This window comes from Cibotium barometz, chromosome 12 (genome assembly GCF_041138505.1).
Source record: "Cibotium barometz isolate CiBa-2024 chromosome 12, ASM4113850v1, whole genome shotgun sequence".
Classification (NCBI taxonomy): domain Eukaryota; kingdom Viridiplantae; phylum Streptophyta; class Polypodiopsida; order Cyatheales; family Cibotiaceae; genus Cibotium; species Cibotium barometz.
The window spans coordinates 60,633,111-60,651,735 of NC_141057.1; the positions used below are offsets into that span (position 1 = coordinate 60,633,111).

An 18,625-nucleotide genomic window follows, 5' to 3' on the forward strand; every position below is an offset into this window, starting at 1 on the left:
TGTTGTTATTAAACTGAGTACAATAGGTCTCTTATATAGGAGATGAAGAGACACATTTGAAGAGGCATGTCCTTTGATGAAGGGACATGACCTTAGACGAAAGGGTACAACTTTTAGGCCAAGGGATGTGTCCAGTCGATGTAGAGGCACAACCATTCACTAAGGGATACAACCATTCGTCGAAGAGATATGGCTATTCGATGAAGAGGTACATCCTTTGACGAAGAGTCGCAACCAGTCGAGGGTAGGGGTTCCCTTTGGCTGGTAACTCTTTGCATCTGCAACAGTAATCAGCAATGAAGAGAGAATCTGATATATAAACACGTCACAATCGTGACATGGCACCTCAAAGCCTGAGAAACTACATCATACTCTTGGGGAAGCTTGGTGAGGATAAGTGCAGCCAAGTGAGCAAAGGACAAGGCAACACCCATTGCTAGTAACTGGTCATGGATAACCTTGGCCTTCATAAGGAACGACTGCAGAGAACTACTAGTAGCCTTCTGAAGCCAGAAAAGCAGGAGAGGGAATCAAAACATAGATGAGGGCAGCTAGGACCTAGTCGTCTAATACCATGTTGGAGTACGCACAGGCGGAAGCATAGAGAGAGAGAGAGAGAGAGAGAGAGAGAGAGAGAGAGAGAGAGAGAGAGAGAGAGAGAGAGAGAGAGAGAGAGCACTTATTGACAAGATAATCTTTATTATAGCATGAGGCTTTTACAATGGCAATAGCCAGCAAAGAGCATTACAATGTGCTAGGATTCATTACCAGAAGTGATGATGAGGGGAACCTTTATATAGGGATGCAAGGAGCTGGCCAATTGCTCCATGACCCATAAATAAGGAGAAAAATACATAAAACCCTAATAATTAGGCACAGTCCCAATACAATGAGATGCACAATATTCTGACAGGCACAAGGAGAAATCTCTCACCACTCACTTACCTTTCATACTAGAATTGAACGACCAAGTGCAAATAAATCAACCATAGCAAAAGCATACAAAAGCACTTAAAAAGCATGAAGAAGAATAACACAAGACAAGCATTGGTTGCAATCTCTCCCTTGATGTGAGTGGCTCCTCTTCCCACATGTGGGTATTTTTGATATTTTTCCCAAAATAGCCCAAGGAGGCCTAATTAGCTTTCCTTATGAAATTGGACTTGTCTTTTGCAAAAATAACCACAATTCTTGCAACTAAGGTTGCAACATTAAATAATTGCACTCACATTTGCGCAAAATATTATTTATCCAATGTGTGTAATGTGTAAAATATGAAACAAGTTGCCAAATGGCATTTGCGAAAGGTGTTGTGCCTACACCTAAAGTGCAAGGAGGAGAAGAATCTACTTCACCATCACACAAAGGTCTCTCTCTCTCTCTCTCTCTCTCTCTCTCTCTCTCTCTCTCTCAGAGGTGCACCTTCCAATGCACTCATGGAGGGGCTCAACCTGAATTCGTGCGGTTTTTGTCAGAATACGCAGCGGAGATGATGACCAAATCTGGGAACACGAGCAAACGCAATGCAAAAAAACAGCACGAGAGAGAGAGAGAGAGAGAGAGAGAGAGAGAGAGAGAGAGAGAGAGAGAGAGACGTCTATATACACAAAGAAGATCTCGAATACAAGACAACAATGGCAAGGGGTTGTGGGGCCATTTTATATGGCCCCAATGATGCAGTCGGTGTGTAGTAGGGCAGCCCATAGGCCCGGAACCTCCACGACCAGCCAAGACAACTAGTCGGCCAGCTGTCAGCGGTCGGCCGCCACATGTGAGAGGTCGTGGACCTGAAGCATCGGTCGGGACTCGGCCATCTCATGGGCCCTCTTGCCAACACTGGGCATCCACCCAAGCCAAGAAAAATGGAAAAAATATGGGGAAAAATACGGGGAGTGAGGAAAAATGAGAACAACACCTACAAGGGCGGGCACGCCCACAACAAAGGCCTTGGTGTCTCAGTAAAGACAGGAGATGACTTCTAACACTCCCTCTCAGCTCCTTGTTGTGAAACCAACCACAGGGAGTTGGGGTGCTGCCTGAGCAAATCCTGAGATAGCGACATCGTGAAGAGGTCCACCGTATTGTCCTCCGTCGAATAGAACTCTAGCAAGATGTCATCACCAACGATTTGTTCACGAACAAAGTGCCTCTGGATGATTGTGGCTTCCTCTAGTGGAAGCCCAATCCTGCAATGCAACCTCTGCAACCTCACCACCTCACAAGCAGTATCACAAGTAGCTCGGTACTTTGCCTCTGTCGACGAGACAAGGCAAAAGATGATTGCCTTTTATTGTTCCATAAAACTGCTCCTCGGCCTGAAGTAGATCTCCTTGTGTCCGGATCTCCTCCCCAATCTGAGTCACTCCAACCGTGGAGTCGGACTCCATCCATCAACCCCCCTCTTGTGTAAAAGAGTCCATGATCCTTCGCATGCCGCAGAAGCCACAAGATACGCAATCTTGCCTCCCAAAGAGTCATCTGCAACCATGAGCTCAACTGCCTCATCAGGAAGCTCCCGTCCAATCTGGTATCCATCAACCAAAGCAATGAACCATTCTGCTTCTGAGTCAAAGAGGCATCACATTGCTCACAAGGATCAACACTTGTTACGGTGGAAAGCCAAGTCTTGGAGACCTGCTGAAGATCACGCAAGGCCTTCTGAAACTTGTCAACCACCCCCTCTGAATCCGAAACCACAAAGCCTGGAGAATTCACCTCCTTTTGCAAGTAATCAACTGCCACCTGCCTGGCTTTCCGAGAGGTCCTTGTGGAAAGAACATCCTTATCTACAGGAGTTTCTTTGTTCTCGAATGCTACGAGACATCAGAGCATAAGTTACCTGCTCAGTTTCCTCTAACTGACGAACACAAGAACCACCAACATCAGCACTGGAAAGTTCTTGCCAATTGTTGTCATCAACTGGCAAGTTATCCACCATCTGGTTCGGGAAAGCCTGCACCTGCAGTGTATCCACACTTAAGTGGCCATTACCAGACTGCCACTCATCACAAAATTGAGGACTTGGGAGAGAGAGTGCTGAAAGTTTGTAAACTCCGTTCTCCACTTCGCCTTCCCAAACTACTTGGCCTGTTGCCTTGTCCTGGAGAGCAACAAAATGCTCATGAAACTCCACCTGTATGCCAGTCTTGCAAACCTGATGCACTGACACAACAGATGAAAACCAAGTGACGGAACATACAACACCTGGGAGGAATGCTTCCCCCCTCTGCCATCGGGAACTATCTCCAACCTGCCCTCAGTGTGCATTGGGATAGTGGATGTATCCCGAGTCAAAATGTGACCAGAATACTTGCAGAGATCTTGTAAATCTGAACGAGGAGTCATGTGCCTAGAAGCACCACTGTCTAGAATCCACTCCCGAGTATCCGTCGCGGTGAGTCCTCCAACCTCCTCCCTGCCTCAAGAAAATGAAGCATCGGTGTCCATCATCTCCAAGTGCACAAAAGCCGGAGTCTTCACCCTTCTCGGTCTTCCGCTTGGGACACTGCCTCCAATAGTTGCCTTTCTTAGCACAATCATTACAGGTCCTCTTTGCCTTTAGTTTCTCACGGTTAGCGTCGGACTTCTTCTCAGGAGAAGCCTTCCCTTTGCTTGTGTTACGGCCTTTCGACCGTTGGCCAGTTAAGGCCTCCGAACCTCCACTCTCAGGAGGGTTCGAGAATCTTTCCTCCTAGTCTAAGACCATGGGCACAAGCTCCTCCCAAGTAATGGTGCTGAGCCTACCACTGGTAATCAAAGACGAGTAGAATGCTGAGTACTGAGAGGGCAAATGCGACAGCAACGTTATGGCCATGTCCTCCGATGATATCTCTTTCCTAGCCTGAAGCTCTTCCTGCTGAAGAGCTTGCAGCTTGTTAATATGCTCCCGCATCGTCAACGACTTTGCAGGGCTCATAATCCGCATGTGTACTTCCAAGGAAATCCTCTTCATGGGTGATACCTTGTTGTAAAGAGAAGCCAAATGCTGCCATATACCTCTGGCCAACGTCATATGCTTGATATGATTGATTACTTGCGGTGTGCAGTTGAGGAAGATAAATGAACGGACCTTGGAGTTGACACGATCCCACAACTATGCCTGTGCCTCTCGGTCCTTTCGGGTTGACAGTAACTCCCCTTCCTCTACTTCTGGCCGTGGAACCCCAACAACGATGAATTCAGCAAGGTCGCAAGACTCCAGAACAGATTCCATCATAACCTTCCGTATGTCGTAGTTGTTCCCATCCAACTGACGGTCCACCGAGAACGTGGGGAGTGTAGGGATCTTCACATGCCTTTCGGCCATCTCTAACAAATGTGCCATTGCGGGGATGTACTCTGAAGAAAGGGTGGGTGGGTGGGTGGGAACAAAGAAGAACTTACACCTGCAAGTGGCTGTCCAGCAAATCAGCCCGCCATCCTCTTGCTTCTCCTCTTCCCAAACAATCCCTAACAGTCCACCAATCAGCAACACAACAGTCCCCCTCTTGCTCACACAAATCCCAAGAACTATCAAGAGCCTAGGGCTCTGATACCATGTTAGAATGCGCAGCGGAGATGATGACCAAATTTGGGAACACGAGCAAACGCAATGCAGAAAAACAGCACGAGAGAGAGAGAGAGAGAGACACAGAGAGAGAGAGAGAGAGAGAGAGAGAGAGAGAGAGAGAGAGAGAGAGAGAGAGAGAATGGGTTCATCTTTGATTCCTTGTCTGGAATACATGGGCACATTCTACGTATTCGCAGTTTGCTGCTTTGGCAGTTTTCTTCTCTTCTCTCAGCTCAGCTACCGGATGCAGTTGTAATTTCGTTATGGTCTACGGCGGCTCGGTTGGCTCATCTTTGATGCTTTTATGTGGGATGCTTATTTGGCTAGGAGGCTTTCTTATTAGTGTACAGGTTTGCATGGTCATGATTCTTTAGAGGATCTTTTGTGGGGGGTTTTTTTTTTTGGGGGCCATAGGTTCTGTGTGAGCCATGTGGCTGATGTACGTTTTTACATATAATATAAAACACCATTTTACGAAAAAAAGAGAGAGAGAGAGAGAGAGAGAGAGAGGCGTGTAACTCTGCTCTATATACACAAAGAAGATCCCAAATATAAGACAACAATGGCAAGGGGCTGTGGGGCCATTTTATATGGCCCCAATGATGCAGTCGGCCTGTAGAGCAGGCCCTGAACCTCCACGACCAGCCAAGACGTCGGCGAGCTGTTAGCAGTCAGCCAGCACATGTGAGAGGTCGTGGACCTGAAGCATCAGTCGGCCAGCTCATGGGCCCTCCTGCCAACACTGGGCATCCACCCAAGCAAAAAAAAAGGAAAAAATATGGGGAGTGAGGAAAAATGAGAACAATACCTACAAGGGTGGGCACACCCACAACAAAGGCCCTGGTGTCTCAGTAAAGTTACAACAACAGTCATGCCAGAGAGTTCAGAGCCTTGAATCCATTAAACAATCGCCACTTATAAAAAATGGGCGGCGGACATAATAACAAGATCTATATCATGGGCAATGGTGTGTTAACACTCTAGGATTAGTCGGGGCACTTTCCCCTCTTTAGGAGGTTTTTTCCCATGTATGTGAACACCCTCTAACCCTTATCATTTTGGGTGTACTTATCCTTTGTACCTTGTACCACTCATTCATCGAGTTGTGTGTCTCTCACTCTCACTTTGTTTAAGCTCTAGTGTAAGTGTCTTGCTGCTACACCCTAAATTGTAGGTTCCAACATTTGGTATCAGAGCTCCAAGTTGATTCTGCCTCGAGCGTTAGTAGCGCCAATTTTTTCCCTGTTCATACATTCTCTGTTATCGTATAGTCCACACACGTGACACTCGTACCTGTGTGTACACGTGTACTTGTAGTACTCGCTTGTACTTGTTGAAGCGTTTTTGTAGCACAGAGATTAGGGTTTCAACACAGATGGAGGCTTTTTTGATTTTTGAATCAAATCGGGCAATTAAAACCTCTGTCCATACATAGATTTGGGAGTTTTTGCAAAATTGACCTTAGGTGCTTGCAAAATCGACAATTGACGCTTTAGCTCTATCCCAACACTTGCATTCTTATTGCATTTGTAGGTATCAACCAATTGCCCTCTCTTGTCCTCCTGAGATTTGCTCAATTGTAAAGCTAGGTGAGTGAAATTGTTGGCGAATTGGAGGATTGGCTCCGTGTTTTGGCGCCATTCCTTGAACTTGTCCTCAAGCCGCTCAAGATAATGAGGTAGTAGAAACCGCTTCTTGAGGTCGGTGACAAACTGGTCTCATTCATGGCGGCAACTTCGTAGTGGGAATTGGCTTGGGCCTAATGAGTCCATCAAGAAACGGCCTCAACCTCTATGTAGCAACTAGCGAACACTACTTTATCCACATCCGACTTTCTACCCATAGCAAAATAAGCTTCAAACTGATGAATCCAAGAGTACAAAGCAGTGGGGTTGAGTTTACCATTATACTTAGTGTTGACTTTATCATTATACTTAGTGAAGTTCACCTTCTTGTGAATATGAGTTGAGGAAGTCGTTGGTATTGCCTTTGCATCGGGAATTGCAAGGAATTGCTCTTGTTTCATGTATATGTCACGTGCATCCCGTATTTGGATGCCACACAGACATATCTATAGAGTAGATGCAAGACGTGGAGAGGAAATTGGTCACTTGTGAGCCCTAGTCCGGGAGGAGTTAGCCAGGGTTCCACTCTAATCGTCCAAGGTCAGGTGTATATGTCTTGTACACGGTCTTGGTCAGGTGTGCAAGTCCCGCGCATGAAGCAGTGCTAGTCCGTACTATGAGTCACCCTCTGGAATGATGATAGGTGTTCTAGGTGTTTGGTTTGTAGCCAGATACTAGGCATCTGTGTAGTTGCATGTAGAAGAAAGGGGCAGCCCTTTGGGGTACCCCAAAAAAGACTTTGTAACCCTTGCCCAACAAGAGAGTATCCCTTGTGGGCCACCTTAGGGGCCAAGAGGCCCATGGCCATTGCCCGATAGTCCCATTGGACTAGGCATGCCGTTGGCCAAGCCTAGAGGGGCCCGGGCAGCAAGGCGGCCAGCCCTTGTGGCTTGGCCAGCCTGTTGGCCAATTTTGTGGCATGGGCAGCCTAGTCCGCCAGCCCTTATGGTTTGGCCAGATTGTGGGCTAGCCCACGGGCAGCCAGCCCAGCAAGGTGGGAGCCTGTGTAGGCTATACAGCCCAGCAAAGGCGGCCAGGGCCAATGAGCATGGGGTGCATCTTTTAAGCATTTAATTGAGGTAGTGGAGATTAAATCAACACGTGTTTATACCCATCGACCAGCATTTGAAGTGACTATAATAGCATAAGCTAGTGAGTCATTTAGGCATCTTTCAATTCACAAAGGGTTGAAGCATTCCAAAGGCTAGGATAGCCAAAGGGAATCCTTAAGCCAAGGTGAAGGTGGAAGGTCAAGAGTCAGATCAGAAGATCTACAGATTTGTGTTATTTTCTCATCATTCTAATAAAGCAAATACACCATCCATGGTGGGGGCCCTATAGAGGGTATTCGGGACCCAATATTGTGTCCGACTCACTCTCTATGTTTTTGCACATATCTATCTATCTTGTGCGTTATCTTCATCATGAAAGATTGCTGAATTCTGTCCATTGAAGTACCGATTCTATTCATCAAGCTTTCGCATGTTACATTGGTATCATAGCCTTCTTCTTCAAGTGTGAAGATTCAACCAAAATACCAGATTTTTTTTTCGCTTGTGTGGTTGGTTTCTAGACTCTGGAGAACCACCCATTTCGGTGCGACTTCTGTCCCTTTAAGGACGGTTGGTTTTTCACCTCCGGGAGCCTTCGGAAAGTCTCCTACATGCATAGTGTATAGTTTTGTTGTGGTTTGGAAAGAACATGACTATTCCTAATATGGTGAACCTCGACGGAGAGAGAGAACAAAGAAATCCAGAACAAGAAGCACGAGGCAATCCGTCGAGGACAATAGACATAAGAGTGCACGAGATGTTCCAGACTATGATGGGAGCACTCGCAAACAAGAACACCAAGTTGGGAAGAGCAGAAGGCGCAGATCTTGGCCTTGGAAGACAGACCCTATAGTCCAATCTCTTTTTCTTCGTGTCCTCTCTCTTCCTCTCTTTCCCAAAACCCGATAGCAGATCCTCTTCCTGGAGGGTTACTACAACTTGCCACTCAAGGTGCATATGCGAGCATCGGAGATTTGATTGATGGAAGAGCGTGAGGTAGCATCCCATGCTACTACACGAGAAGACAAAAAATTTCTTGCAGCTGCAGATGTAAGCGACATTAGCTTCTTCCTCCAGTCATGTTGTCATAGCAATGATGCACCTAATGGAGGTCATACGAGACGTGGGAGCAATGGTCTCATCATAATCTATGCCCTTCTGTTGTGCATAGACTTTTGCTACAAGTCTAGCTTTGTAGCGATCAATGCTACCTTTAGACTTTCTCCTCTTAATCTTATAGACCCACTTTGTGTACCAATGGCCTTCTTGCCGAAAGGCAAGTCAACTAAATCCCAAGTGCCATTTTTCAAAATGGAATCATATTGTTGCTCCATGGCGTGCATCGAATGATGGTCCTCTTGTGCTTGCCCAACACCTGGTATGTGTGTCCTGTATAAGGGGAGAAGAGTATCAAAGAGATCTTGTGAGCCACCAGATGGCTGTTTTCTACATTCCAGCAAGGGCTGAGATGAATTTTCCACAAAGACCATGTCTTGATTAACCATAATCCACTAAGAAGTAGGATGGTTGAGATGTTACCCTTTACTTTGCACCATAGCCCACAAAAATACATTTTAGTGCCTTGTCATCAAGCTTGGTACGGTGTTGTTAAAGCACAAGAGCACAAGCCGAGCATCCAAAGACACACACAAGAGCCACATATGACTTTCTATCATGCCAAGCTTTGTAAAGAGTGATAGTCTTTAAGGCTTTCATTGGACACTTGTTAAGTACACATGCTTCACACATAATTGCTTCCATCCAAAATTTGTGAGGCAAACTTTGGCCTTTAACCATACATCGTGCCATCTCCATGAGAGAGCTATTCTTTCTCTCTGATACACCATTTTGTGTGGTGTATAAGGCATGGCACATTGGTGTTGAATGTCCCTTTTTGACAAGTATACATTAAACTCTTTCGACATGTACCCCCCCCCCCCCCCCCCACGAAGGGTTTGCACTTTGCAACGTGACACATTTTCATCCATGTGTTGAAAGTGCGTAAAGCACGTAAACACCTCTGATTTTGCCTTAAAAGCATAGACTCACCTGAAGCTGGAAAGGTCATTAATGCACATGACAAAGTAGAGGCATCCTCCAATAGATGGTGTCCACATTGGACCACATACATCACTATGTATAAGCTGCAAATTTTGAGCAGTCCTCATTGAACCATCTTTGGGGAATGATGCGTGATGCATTTTGCCCAATATGCAACCCTCACAGACGTGCTTGATGGGTGCATCAAGTGATGGAAAATTTAAAACCATGTCATGCCTTTGAAGGTGTACCGGGCTAGCAAAGTTTAGGTGACCAAACGGAGCATGCCATAGTGCAACGATTGCAAGTGCATCATGTGAAGCTCTCTCGTATGCATCAAGCGTATATAGACCATGACATAAAGTGCTGGATGCAACTATGTTATCTCCATCACTACAATCATATACAATGCATATGTCATCAACAAAATGGACAACTAGGCTTGATGATTGAAATTGATAGGAGATTCTTGGCACATACAATGCATTGGAGAGTGTGATTATCCCACCATTGGCAGTAGTGAGCACAATCTTCTCAACTTTTGTTTGGATAAGGGGAGTCGTTGTTGGCACTTGTAACAAGACGTCCCTTGGGTGCATCTACGAATGAAGTAAATAAGTGGCGCTCTAACATAATGTGCTTGCTAACACCATTGTAAAAAAACAACACTCATGCATCTTCCATCGACATGCATGCATCATAAAGAGAAGAATTATAGCTACACTAAACCTGGAATGCCCATTCACCCTGAGTAAAGTTAGCAGATTTCTTCTTTTGAGCACTAGGTGCTGATGCAATGGGCACTGACATGCCCAAGTCTTTCTTCTCTTTCTCTTTTGCAAGCCTCTTCTTGTATTCATTAATGTAGTGACGTGGCTTCCGACAGTAGTTACATTTGCTCTTCTTCTCGGACTTCTCACTGTCACCCTTGTTAACATCTTTATCACAAGAGGCAGCAGAACCACCATTAGGCTTCTTGCCATTGGTAACAAATGCTTTGCCTTTGCTTTTTCCTTGGGCAGCAAAGGCTTGATCGCTATTCTTTATGCCAGACTTGTTCACACTAGATTGCTCCTCTTGTAGAAGTAAAGACAACAACTCATCAAATGAGAATAGTTCGGATTGTCCTTCATCAATAACCTTAGTGTTGTGGCAAAGCCTTGATACGTGTCAGGTAATGCATTAAGAATAGGAGTGACTAGAGAGTTGTTCATAATGATCTCATCAATGTTGGCAAGTTGTTGTCAAAGGTCTTTCACCTTCGTCAAATACTCATCCATTGAGTCACCCTATCCATACTCAACAAGTCAAGCTACTTCTTCAAATAGGCCACACGAGCCTCATTGCGCATTTGGTAGTGTTGCAAGTGCATCCCAAGCCAACTTAGCAGTCACACAGGAGCGTATGTGAGGTATAATGCTCCTCTTCACACTGATAGAGCAATGAGAGCATGTGCCTATGCATCTCCGTCATCCAATCGTAATTGGTCCACAGGAGGGGGGTGTGTGCTTGAATGACATATGACCCCAAAGTGTCAGATGTAGGTGCGCTTTGGTGTCAAATTCCCATGGATCCCCTCGTGATCGACCTTGGTTCCAAACTCGAATCCTGCAAACAAACGAACAAACAAACAACAAGGGGGTGCAGGCCTGACTCACCTCCCAACCATGACAGCCGTGGGCGAGCCCACAGTCTTGGCTGTCCCCACCGAGCCACGAGCTGAGCTAACTAGGATGACGTACCGACCAATCTCCTCCTCGCGACGTCCCATACCGCCATGAAGCTGCCCTCGCGGGCCTCGAGATTGCTGTCGGCCTCGGCTGCATAAAGTAGGTGCACGTTTGCACTAGATCTGGGCTCCAAGACCATAGAGCTCTCACAAACTCGCGAGACTCTCTATAATCCAATAACTAACCTTGGCCACCCTTTTATAGGCTCTTGGCCGGTCATCGGGCGTCCACACTTGGGCGCTCGTCCGTCCATACTTGGGTGCCCGTCCGTTAGTATTTCCCTAACTCAGCTCGTCAATCAGCTTGCCTAGTTCCAAGCTTCCCTAAGCCTCGAAACTAGTCTTGCATGCATGTAGCACATGGTAGATACACACTGTGCACATGACATTTGGCCACTTGTAAGAGTAGACTGTAGGATTAGGAGTCGGAGCAGGAGTAGGAGCAATTGGTTGCTGCAAAATTGGCGAGGGAGGCCTCCTCACTTGGAAGCATAGTCCATAGGTCCCTTGCAACCAACTTGTGCCTCATCATGTATGCCCACAATGGGTAATTTGTCCCATCCAATTTGTTCTTAGTTGTAAGCATTCCGAATACATTGTTGCGTGCCATTTTAACCTGCGAAAGACTCTGTCACACACCGAATGCACCTAACCAATACACTGCAAAGGCAATATCCATTGAATGCAACATGTATGGCTGCGAAGTGGCCCATTGGTGGTTGTAAACTTGCAAATGTATTGAAATTACTAGTGTAGGGATAGATATTGCTGGTCAAATGTCGAAAAAAGAGTTTCCAGTGGCTGATTTTTTGAAGCCCCAAATTGTATGTACCAATGACGGTTCAATTGTTCGATTTTTTCCCAAAAATTAGGAAAGCCCCCCCCCTCTTTTTTTTTCTTGGCAAATGTGCAGGTACACAGGTACAGAGACGGCGGTGGCGTGACTGAGGTCGGTAGAGAGGGCGGCGACCACGATGCTGGTGGTGTTGTGGGCAACGACGGTGCTGTACTGAAGGCAGTGCAGATGGCCATCATAGCAGCAAGTATAGGTAGGTACACACGTGTATGAGTAGGTAAAGTCGGGTGTAGGTATTGCTGTAAGTACAAATAGTACGAACAACAAGTATGGCGATTGAACGGGTGCCACTCAGGGATATAATTGTACGGGCATGTACGGATGTCATGCACGTGTACGAACATGTTTGGGCATCACACGTATATGGATTGTATGGCGGTGGAGAATGTCGGATGGGAAAAAAATTCCGGCTCCTAACGCTCGAGGCAAAATCAACCTGGAGCTCAATACCAAATGTTGGAATCTGCAAGTTAGGGTTAGCAATAACAAGACAGTCACAGTAGAGCTCAAACAGAGTGAGGCACACAACTCCATGATGATTACCAAGATGAATGAGTGGTACAAGGTACAAAGGGTAAGTACATCCCAAAGGATAAGTGTTAGAGGGTGTTCACATGCACAGAGAAAAAAATCTCCTAAAGAGGGGAAGAGTGCCGTGGCTAGTCCTAGAGTGTTCACACACCACTGCCCATGACATAGATTTCTACACTTAGATGGCATTTTGGAAAGACATGAGACAGTGGAGTGTATGCACTGTGAAAGACAATCACATAGAGCAGAGAAGATAGATCTTAAAATTGATTATCTAAAAATGATGGAATACTAGGTCGGTCCATGTTGACTACCCTACATTGAGTTCGACTTGACTCAATTGATCACGTCATGCGAGTATTTGGTAAACAAGAGACCTATGGTTAGGCTGCAGCTTCGAGACCCATCAAAGATCATTTGGGTGCTTATTTGGGTCCCAAAACTTGAGGATAGTGTGTCATGGGAAGACCTCTATCTATTCTTAGTGCGGTCCGATTTGGGTATATCATCCCACAGCTTTCAGGGCATGTTGCCAAGCCTACCTAAGCCGTCTCTTAACCATCCAGCCATTGGGCGCCCAATCGGGTCCCACAACTCAAGGATAATGTGTCATGGGAAGATCTCTTTCTATTCTCAGTGCGGTCCAATATGGGTATAAAATCTTGTAACGTAGAGCTAGCTAGTATCTGCCCGTCAATCTTGATGAGGGTGGAGCATTGATTTTCAACACCCCCTTGAATATCCACCCGTAGGTGAACTACCTCTTTGGTCCAACACCAAGTCAATGAAGATGTTGCTTCAAAAGATCTCTCCCAAGAGCCTTGGTGAAGATGCCTTTGCACAATTTTCTAATGTTGGACAACTGACCATCTTGATCTCCTCATCCATGATGTGCTTGCACACAAAATGATATTGAATCGTTTGCATTTGGTGATTGTGATTGCAATGATCTCCTCTTTGCTGGATAAAGTAGGAGGCGCCTCCTCCTCCACTTGATGGGGTTGTTCAAGGACTAATGCTTTACGACTCACCAAGATTTTTCATGCAGTTGCAGCTTTTTGGATCCTATTCGGTCCTGTTTGAGTTTGGAACATGCATAAAACAATTACTTCTAAAAGTCTTTAAATAAGTAACTAAAGGTTTCTTACCAAAGTAGGTTTGTTAGGGAGTCATCCCCTTAACTACTAGCACTAGTTGGTATTTTACCACAAAGGTCAGCATGGACTAGCTGAAGAGGAGACTTTGCTATGAAGCTAGTCTCTTGTAGAAATGGGTTCTGATGATGTTTGTTCAGTATAGAAGCTTCACATGCATTTGGTGTCTCTGGAAAAACTGGTAGATATGTCACAATCTCAACTTTCTACATCTCTTTTAAGACTATATAGGCGAGGTATCCAGATCTTTCATGCCATAGCTTACGAGTGTCCATATCGGCTGGGACATTAAAAACTGATAGTTCATCAAGGTTGTTGCGCCTCATTTCTCCCCCAAGGACATAATCATTAGCATCCAAGATGACCTCATGTCTTGATCAAAGGCATCCAGCCTATGTAAACACTGCAGAGTCCATGGGCATGATCTGAAGTCATGATGATACTAGGGATAGACCTGGAAATTTTAAAGCATTTTAGAGTCTTTTAGCTCTGGGTTGTCCCCAGGACTTTGCTGAGGTTTTGGCTCCATCTTTTTGTCCGTGGACCTTGACTTGTTAAAATGTTTTCGTAATTCTGTTCTGTATTTATTTGTCAACAAATATGTCTCTGTATTTAAGCTTGCACATAGTATTTAACCTACTTTTTTGCAATTTTGCTTTTATAGACAAGCGAGGTGAATCTGAAGGAAAGTCCATTGTTGGTGATCATGGAGACTTGGTTGATTCGTGTAAGGGCTTTCGTTCAATATCTGTAAGCTTGGATGGTCATTATTTGGCAGCAGGGGACCGCAATGGCAACCTTCATATTTACAACCTACATTCTCTTCAGATTGTGAGTTTCAAGGTGAGAATGTAGAAACTAGTTTGCTTGTCATCTTAAATTAGAAAAACATTTTGTTTTGAAACATCATTCCTTGACAGCAAATTTGACAGGTGGTTGGTGAAACTGTGCTGGAACTTGTGGGAATCCTTGGCAGGAAGCGCATGATGCAGAGATTCTTACGTTGAGCTTTGGTAGTGTTGCTGTGATTGGTGCTGACGATCAAGTAGTGGAAGTGCCGCTTCTGGCATCTGGTGGTAGAGATCGGCTTGTGCATATATATGATGCAAGCAGGTATGCAGCCTTGGCCTCAGCTTTGAAGATCCTTCTATGTCACCTACCCCGCTACTTGTTCATACAGAAAACCTGAAGTTATGCCAAGGTTTTTTGAAATTGCTGCTTTTCAAAGCTTGACTGGGATTTTTTGAAGGAAAGGCATTACTGGGCTTTGTTCTATGTTTGAAAACAACAGAAATTTTGAAGTGATTGAAACATTGGATGATCATTCAGCTTCCGTCACTGCAGCAAAATTTGCTTGCAATGGTTCCAAGTTGCTTAGCTCTAGCGCAGACAAGTAAGCCTTTTTTTCCCCTGTAAGTGGAGCTGAATCCACATTTTCCAGACTAGTTTTCAGTATCAGAGTTCTCAAGAAAGGTCCTTGATAGATCAGTTTGTGTTGCAGATCAGTGGTGTTTCGTAAAATAGAGGCAAACTGCCTGGGATTTAAGAGCACACGTTACCACCAAGAGATGGCTTCCCGTGGCACAGTCTATGACATGGATATTGACCCATCCAAAAAGCTGGCAGTGATTGTTGGCCAGGTTCATGGGAATGTTTCATCATAGTACCAAGAATTTAGAATTATTCATAGGTGGTGTCCTTACTCAAAGCAGTAACTTTGAACACTTGTATTTTCAGGATAAAAAGCTCAATTTTCTTAATTTAGCAAGTGGCAAGTCTGTGAAAAGCTTTAAACCAGAAGGAGAATCGGGCGAGCCTATAAAAGTAATAACAGTTGTAACAGTTGTAGCACTTGTATGGAATGATCTCTTTAGGTGTGACTTTGAGAGCAAAAAAATGCAAGGATTGTGATCCAAAGTTTAACAGCTGCTTTAATTATATCAATCTAAGTTAATTATTTCAATCTAAGCTAGCAGTCATTAGTTCATATCTGATGCAGTTCCTGATTCTGAGAATGGCAGGTTCGAATTGATCCCAGTGGCACTTGCCTGGTTTGCTCACATTCTGACAAAAGTTTGCGGATTTATGACATTTCAAATGGAGACTTGCTTTCTTCAGGACAAGGTCATGCGGAAGTAATCACAGGAGTCGTCTTTATGCCTGATTGCAAGCGGCTTATTTCGGTATGTATGAAAGAGTTGTAGGTGACATAGCCTTTCATTTAGTAGGCACTTCAGCAGGGCAATATGGATGCTCATTGTCCAACCTTAATTAGGGCTGCTGATTCACGTTTGCCACTTGAGTGTAGGTTAGTGGAGACAGCTGCATATTTGTATGGAAGCTTCCCAGTTTTCTTACTAAGATGATGCGAAAAAGATGCACATCTCGATCGGAGTCACAAACTTCACACACATCTATGCAATTCCTTGAATCAAATGGAAGGCAGGATGCCATGTCAAGTACAACCATCAACAAAAACACATCTTTTGCAGATGATACAGAGGCTGCTGCCTCAAAAATGGCTGCTGCTACACCTCATGCAGCATGTGGCATCCCGCATGCATTCACATTTAGTGTGTCCAGGCTGCCACATTGGGCGCAGGCCAAAGTCTCAGAGGCCACTGCAGAGCAGGATGAAGATGACTTAGGACTGTCTGTTCGCTCTTCTGAGTCCAGATGGGTAGAGGTTATTACTAAACTTGCCTTTTGTTCTCTCTTCCAAAATTTCTTTCAATTACGGACTTTGATGTCCTGATTGAACACAATGCTTGTGTTCCCCCACATGAATCATCAACCTTTTGATGATACTGACTCTGTCTTTGTTTTCTCTTTAATTTTGTTGTAAATTGAATGGATCTTCTAGTAATTGATACTGTTAATGAATGGAAATTATCCATTTCATGTTTTTACTCCTGCTAGGCCTGGTTGCCTGTTCAGTAGAGCATTCTTAATTCTAATTCAAAGCACATGTCCATATGGAATTGCAGAGGCTAGGTCCGGAAGGTTACAAATTGTTCTGTGAACCTCAAGTACTTGAACCTCCTGCAACTGTTCTCCCCACCAAGATTGGCCTTCGACGCAGATTTACGATTGAGCCCAGTGGCACATCTGCTTACAACACACCTGAAAGCTCCCTTGAAACACAGCCCAGTGGGACTACAGCTTCCAGTCCCAAGAATTCAGGACGGTATGATTCTGGGGTAGCCTGGCTGCTGTGTTTACTTTTGTCATGTTTATTTGAGGATAACTTTTTGGGTTTTATCATGACGTGTAGGAAGGATAATCACTGGAAGACTGTACATACTTTGTTCTTTGATGAGGAGGAATATCTCGAGGACGATGCTTCTTCAGATAGACACCTGCTCATTCCTCTTGGGAACAACAGAGAGCATCATCATTGGAAGGATTCACAGACTGCCAAAGGGGAACAAGGGGAGCCTGAGATTGGTAGCAAAGATGACAGCATTGTGGTTTATCTCCCAGATGATGAGCAGGAGCCCACTGTTCCATTGACTACCAAGCTTCCTCAGAACCAATGCAATGACAAGTTCAATTCAGAAAAAGAATCTACAGAGGCACACTTTCAAACACCTGCTCCACTTGCTTGCAAATTGATTAGCAGAAACGAAAAAGAACCATCTGTCTTTCTTAGGTCAAAGCAGTCTTCAATTCAAAGTGGTAGACTTGAATCGACAGAAGAAATTCAAAGTCTTTCAGAATCTTTGAAAACAGAAGATGTTTTTGAAAGGCAACGGCAAGGAGAACAGCTCATAGTGCCAGAAATTGATGAGATAAGTGACGATGATGACAGTGAACAACATTTCAGCCCTGATAGTGATCTCTTCAATGCTCATTTTGGCAATCTATCTACTACAATCAAGGTAGGATGCTATTTTGTAAAACACTGGCTTTCACATGTCACATGCACTAGATACTCGATTGGGTCCCAAAATTCATCGAACACCTGATTTAGAGATATACTAGACAACCGGTTGGGTCCCAAAGTCTGCGAAAGGGCCCCCACTTTTTGGTGTAGGATTATATTATGGAATTGAGATCAGAGTAGTCTGGGAATGGGAACACACACATACACATACGCATACACATGTACACATACACATAAACATACACACACACACTCACACACACGCTTTTTTTTTTTGGGGTGAAAACACTCACACACGTGCACGCGCGCGCGCGCACACACACACACACACACACACACTTTTTGTGTGTGTAAAAATCAGTGTTTCTATTAGGTGAAATGTACAGAGAGACCCCCTCAAAGCAAGAGAGGTCTCACAGATGCTGAAAGCTAAAAATAGTGGAAAAACAATTCCAAATGAGACTGATCTAACTGCTGTAGCTGATAGGCATCATGTAGACCAATGACGAAAATACTGATACTGTCAATCGGGATCGATTGGAAAAACAGTCGATTACAAGCAATCCAAACTGTCCAGAGAGCCTGCAATCGCGTCCATTGGAAAAATGGAGCCATATGTGCAAATCTTTGCTCATATCTATCAGATATCCAAAAATGTTGTGAGAGAAAACGTGCACCTGAAAATTTGGCATTCAAGCATCTAGATAAATGATGCAGGAAATCTTGTGTGTCAAGGCAACGCCGCAACAAGTGATGAATGGTCTCATTCAAGCAATTAAATCTTGGACAATGAGCAGAAACAATCTTTCTTTTGCCAAAATGCTACCAACAGGAAGTACTCCTGCAACACATCACTAAAAGAAGACTCTCTATTTGAGAGGTAACTTGCTTTTCCATAGCCTCTGCAAAGCTTTTTTCCACCATATCGTTGTCTTATTCATATTCCATAGCATATTTCCATGCATCGAAAGGTGGTATAATCAAGGTAGATCCTTGCTGCGTAGTATATCCCAGTAGTGTAGCTTCCATTTACCAAAGGAGCAAGTTTAATAGGTTGTCAACATTGTGGCAATCATGAGAGTCCAAGGTTGTTGTTGTGCCAAAAAAGTTTGTAGTAGGGTTGCTTTGCGTGCTAACATATGATAATGAATATCAAGAACATTGAGACCACCATGCATATTGGGTGAGCAGATTCTTTCAAAT

At 44.6% G+C, this 18,625-nt stretch overlaps 1 protein-coding gene across 3 annotated transcripts in view; it reads left to right on the top strand.

Annotated features, from left to right (window-relative positions):
- LOC147633640 (Transducin/WD40 repeat-like superfamily protein) overlaps nucleotides 1-17,623 on the top strand; it is a 35,101-nt gene extending 17,478 nt beyond the window's left edge. For 2 of the 3 annotated variants that reach the window (XM_086806785.1, XM_086806784.1), the window contains exons 9-17: nucleotides 14,201-14,379; nucleotides 14,513-14,649; nucleotides 14,828-14,929; nucleotides 15,038-15,176; nucleotides 15,274-15,360; nucleotides 15,558-15,719; nucleotides 15,845-16,222; nucleotides 16,524-16,723; nucleotides 16,811-17,623. In XM_086806785.1, coding sequence (XP_086662911.1) covers nucleotides 14,201-14,379; nucleotides 14,513-14,649; nucleotides 14,828-14,929; nucleotides 15,038-15,176; nucleotides 15,274-15,360; nucleotides 15,558-15,719; nucleotides 15,845-16,222; nucleotides 16,524-16,723; nucleotides 16,811-17,504 — 2,078 coding nt within the window. In that variant the 3' untranslated portion in view covers nucleotides 17,505-17,623. The remainder of the gene's footprint in view (nucleotides 1-14,200; nucleotides 14,380-14,512; nucleotides 14,650-14,827; nucleotides 14,930-15,037; nucleotides 15,177-15,273; nucleotides 15,361-15,557; nucleotides 15,720-15,844; nucleotides 16,223-16,523; nucleotides 16,724-16,810) is intronic. The other variant, XM_086806786.1, reaches the window with a different exon arrangement.
- Nucleotides 17,624-18,625: the final 1,002 nt, after the last annotated feature.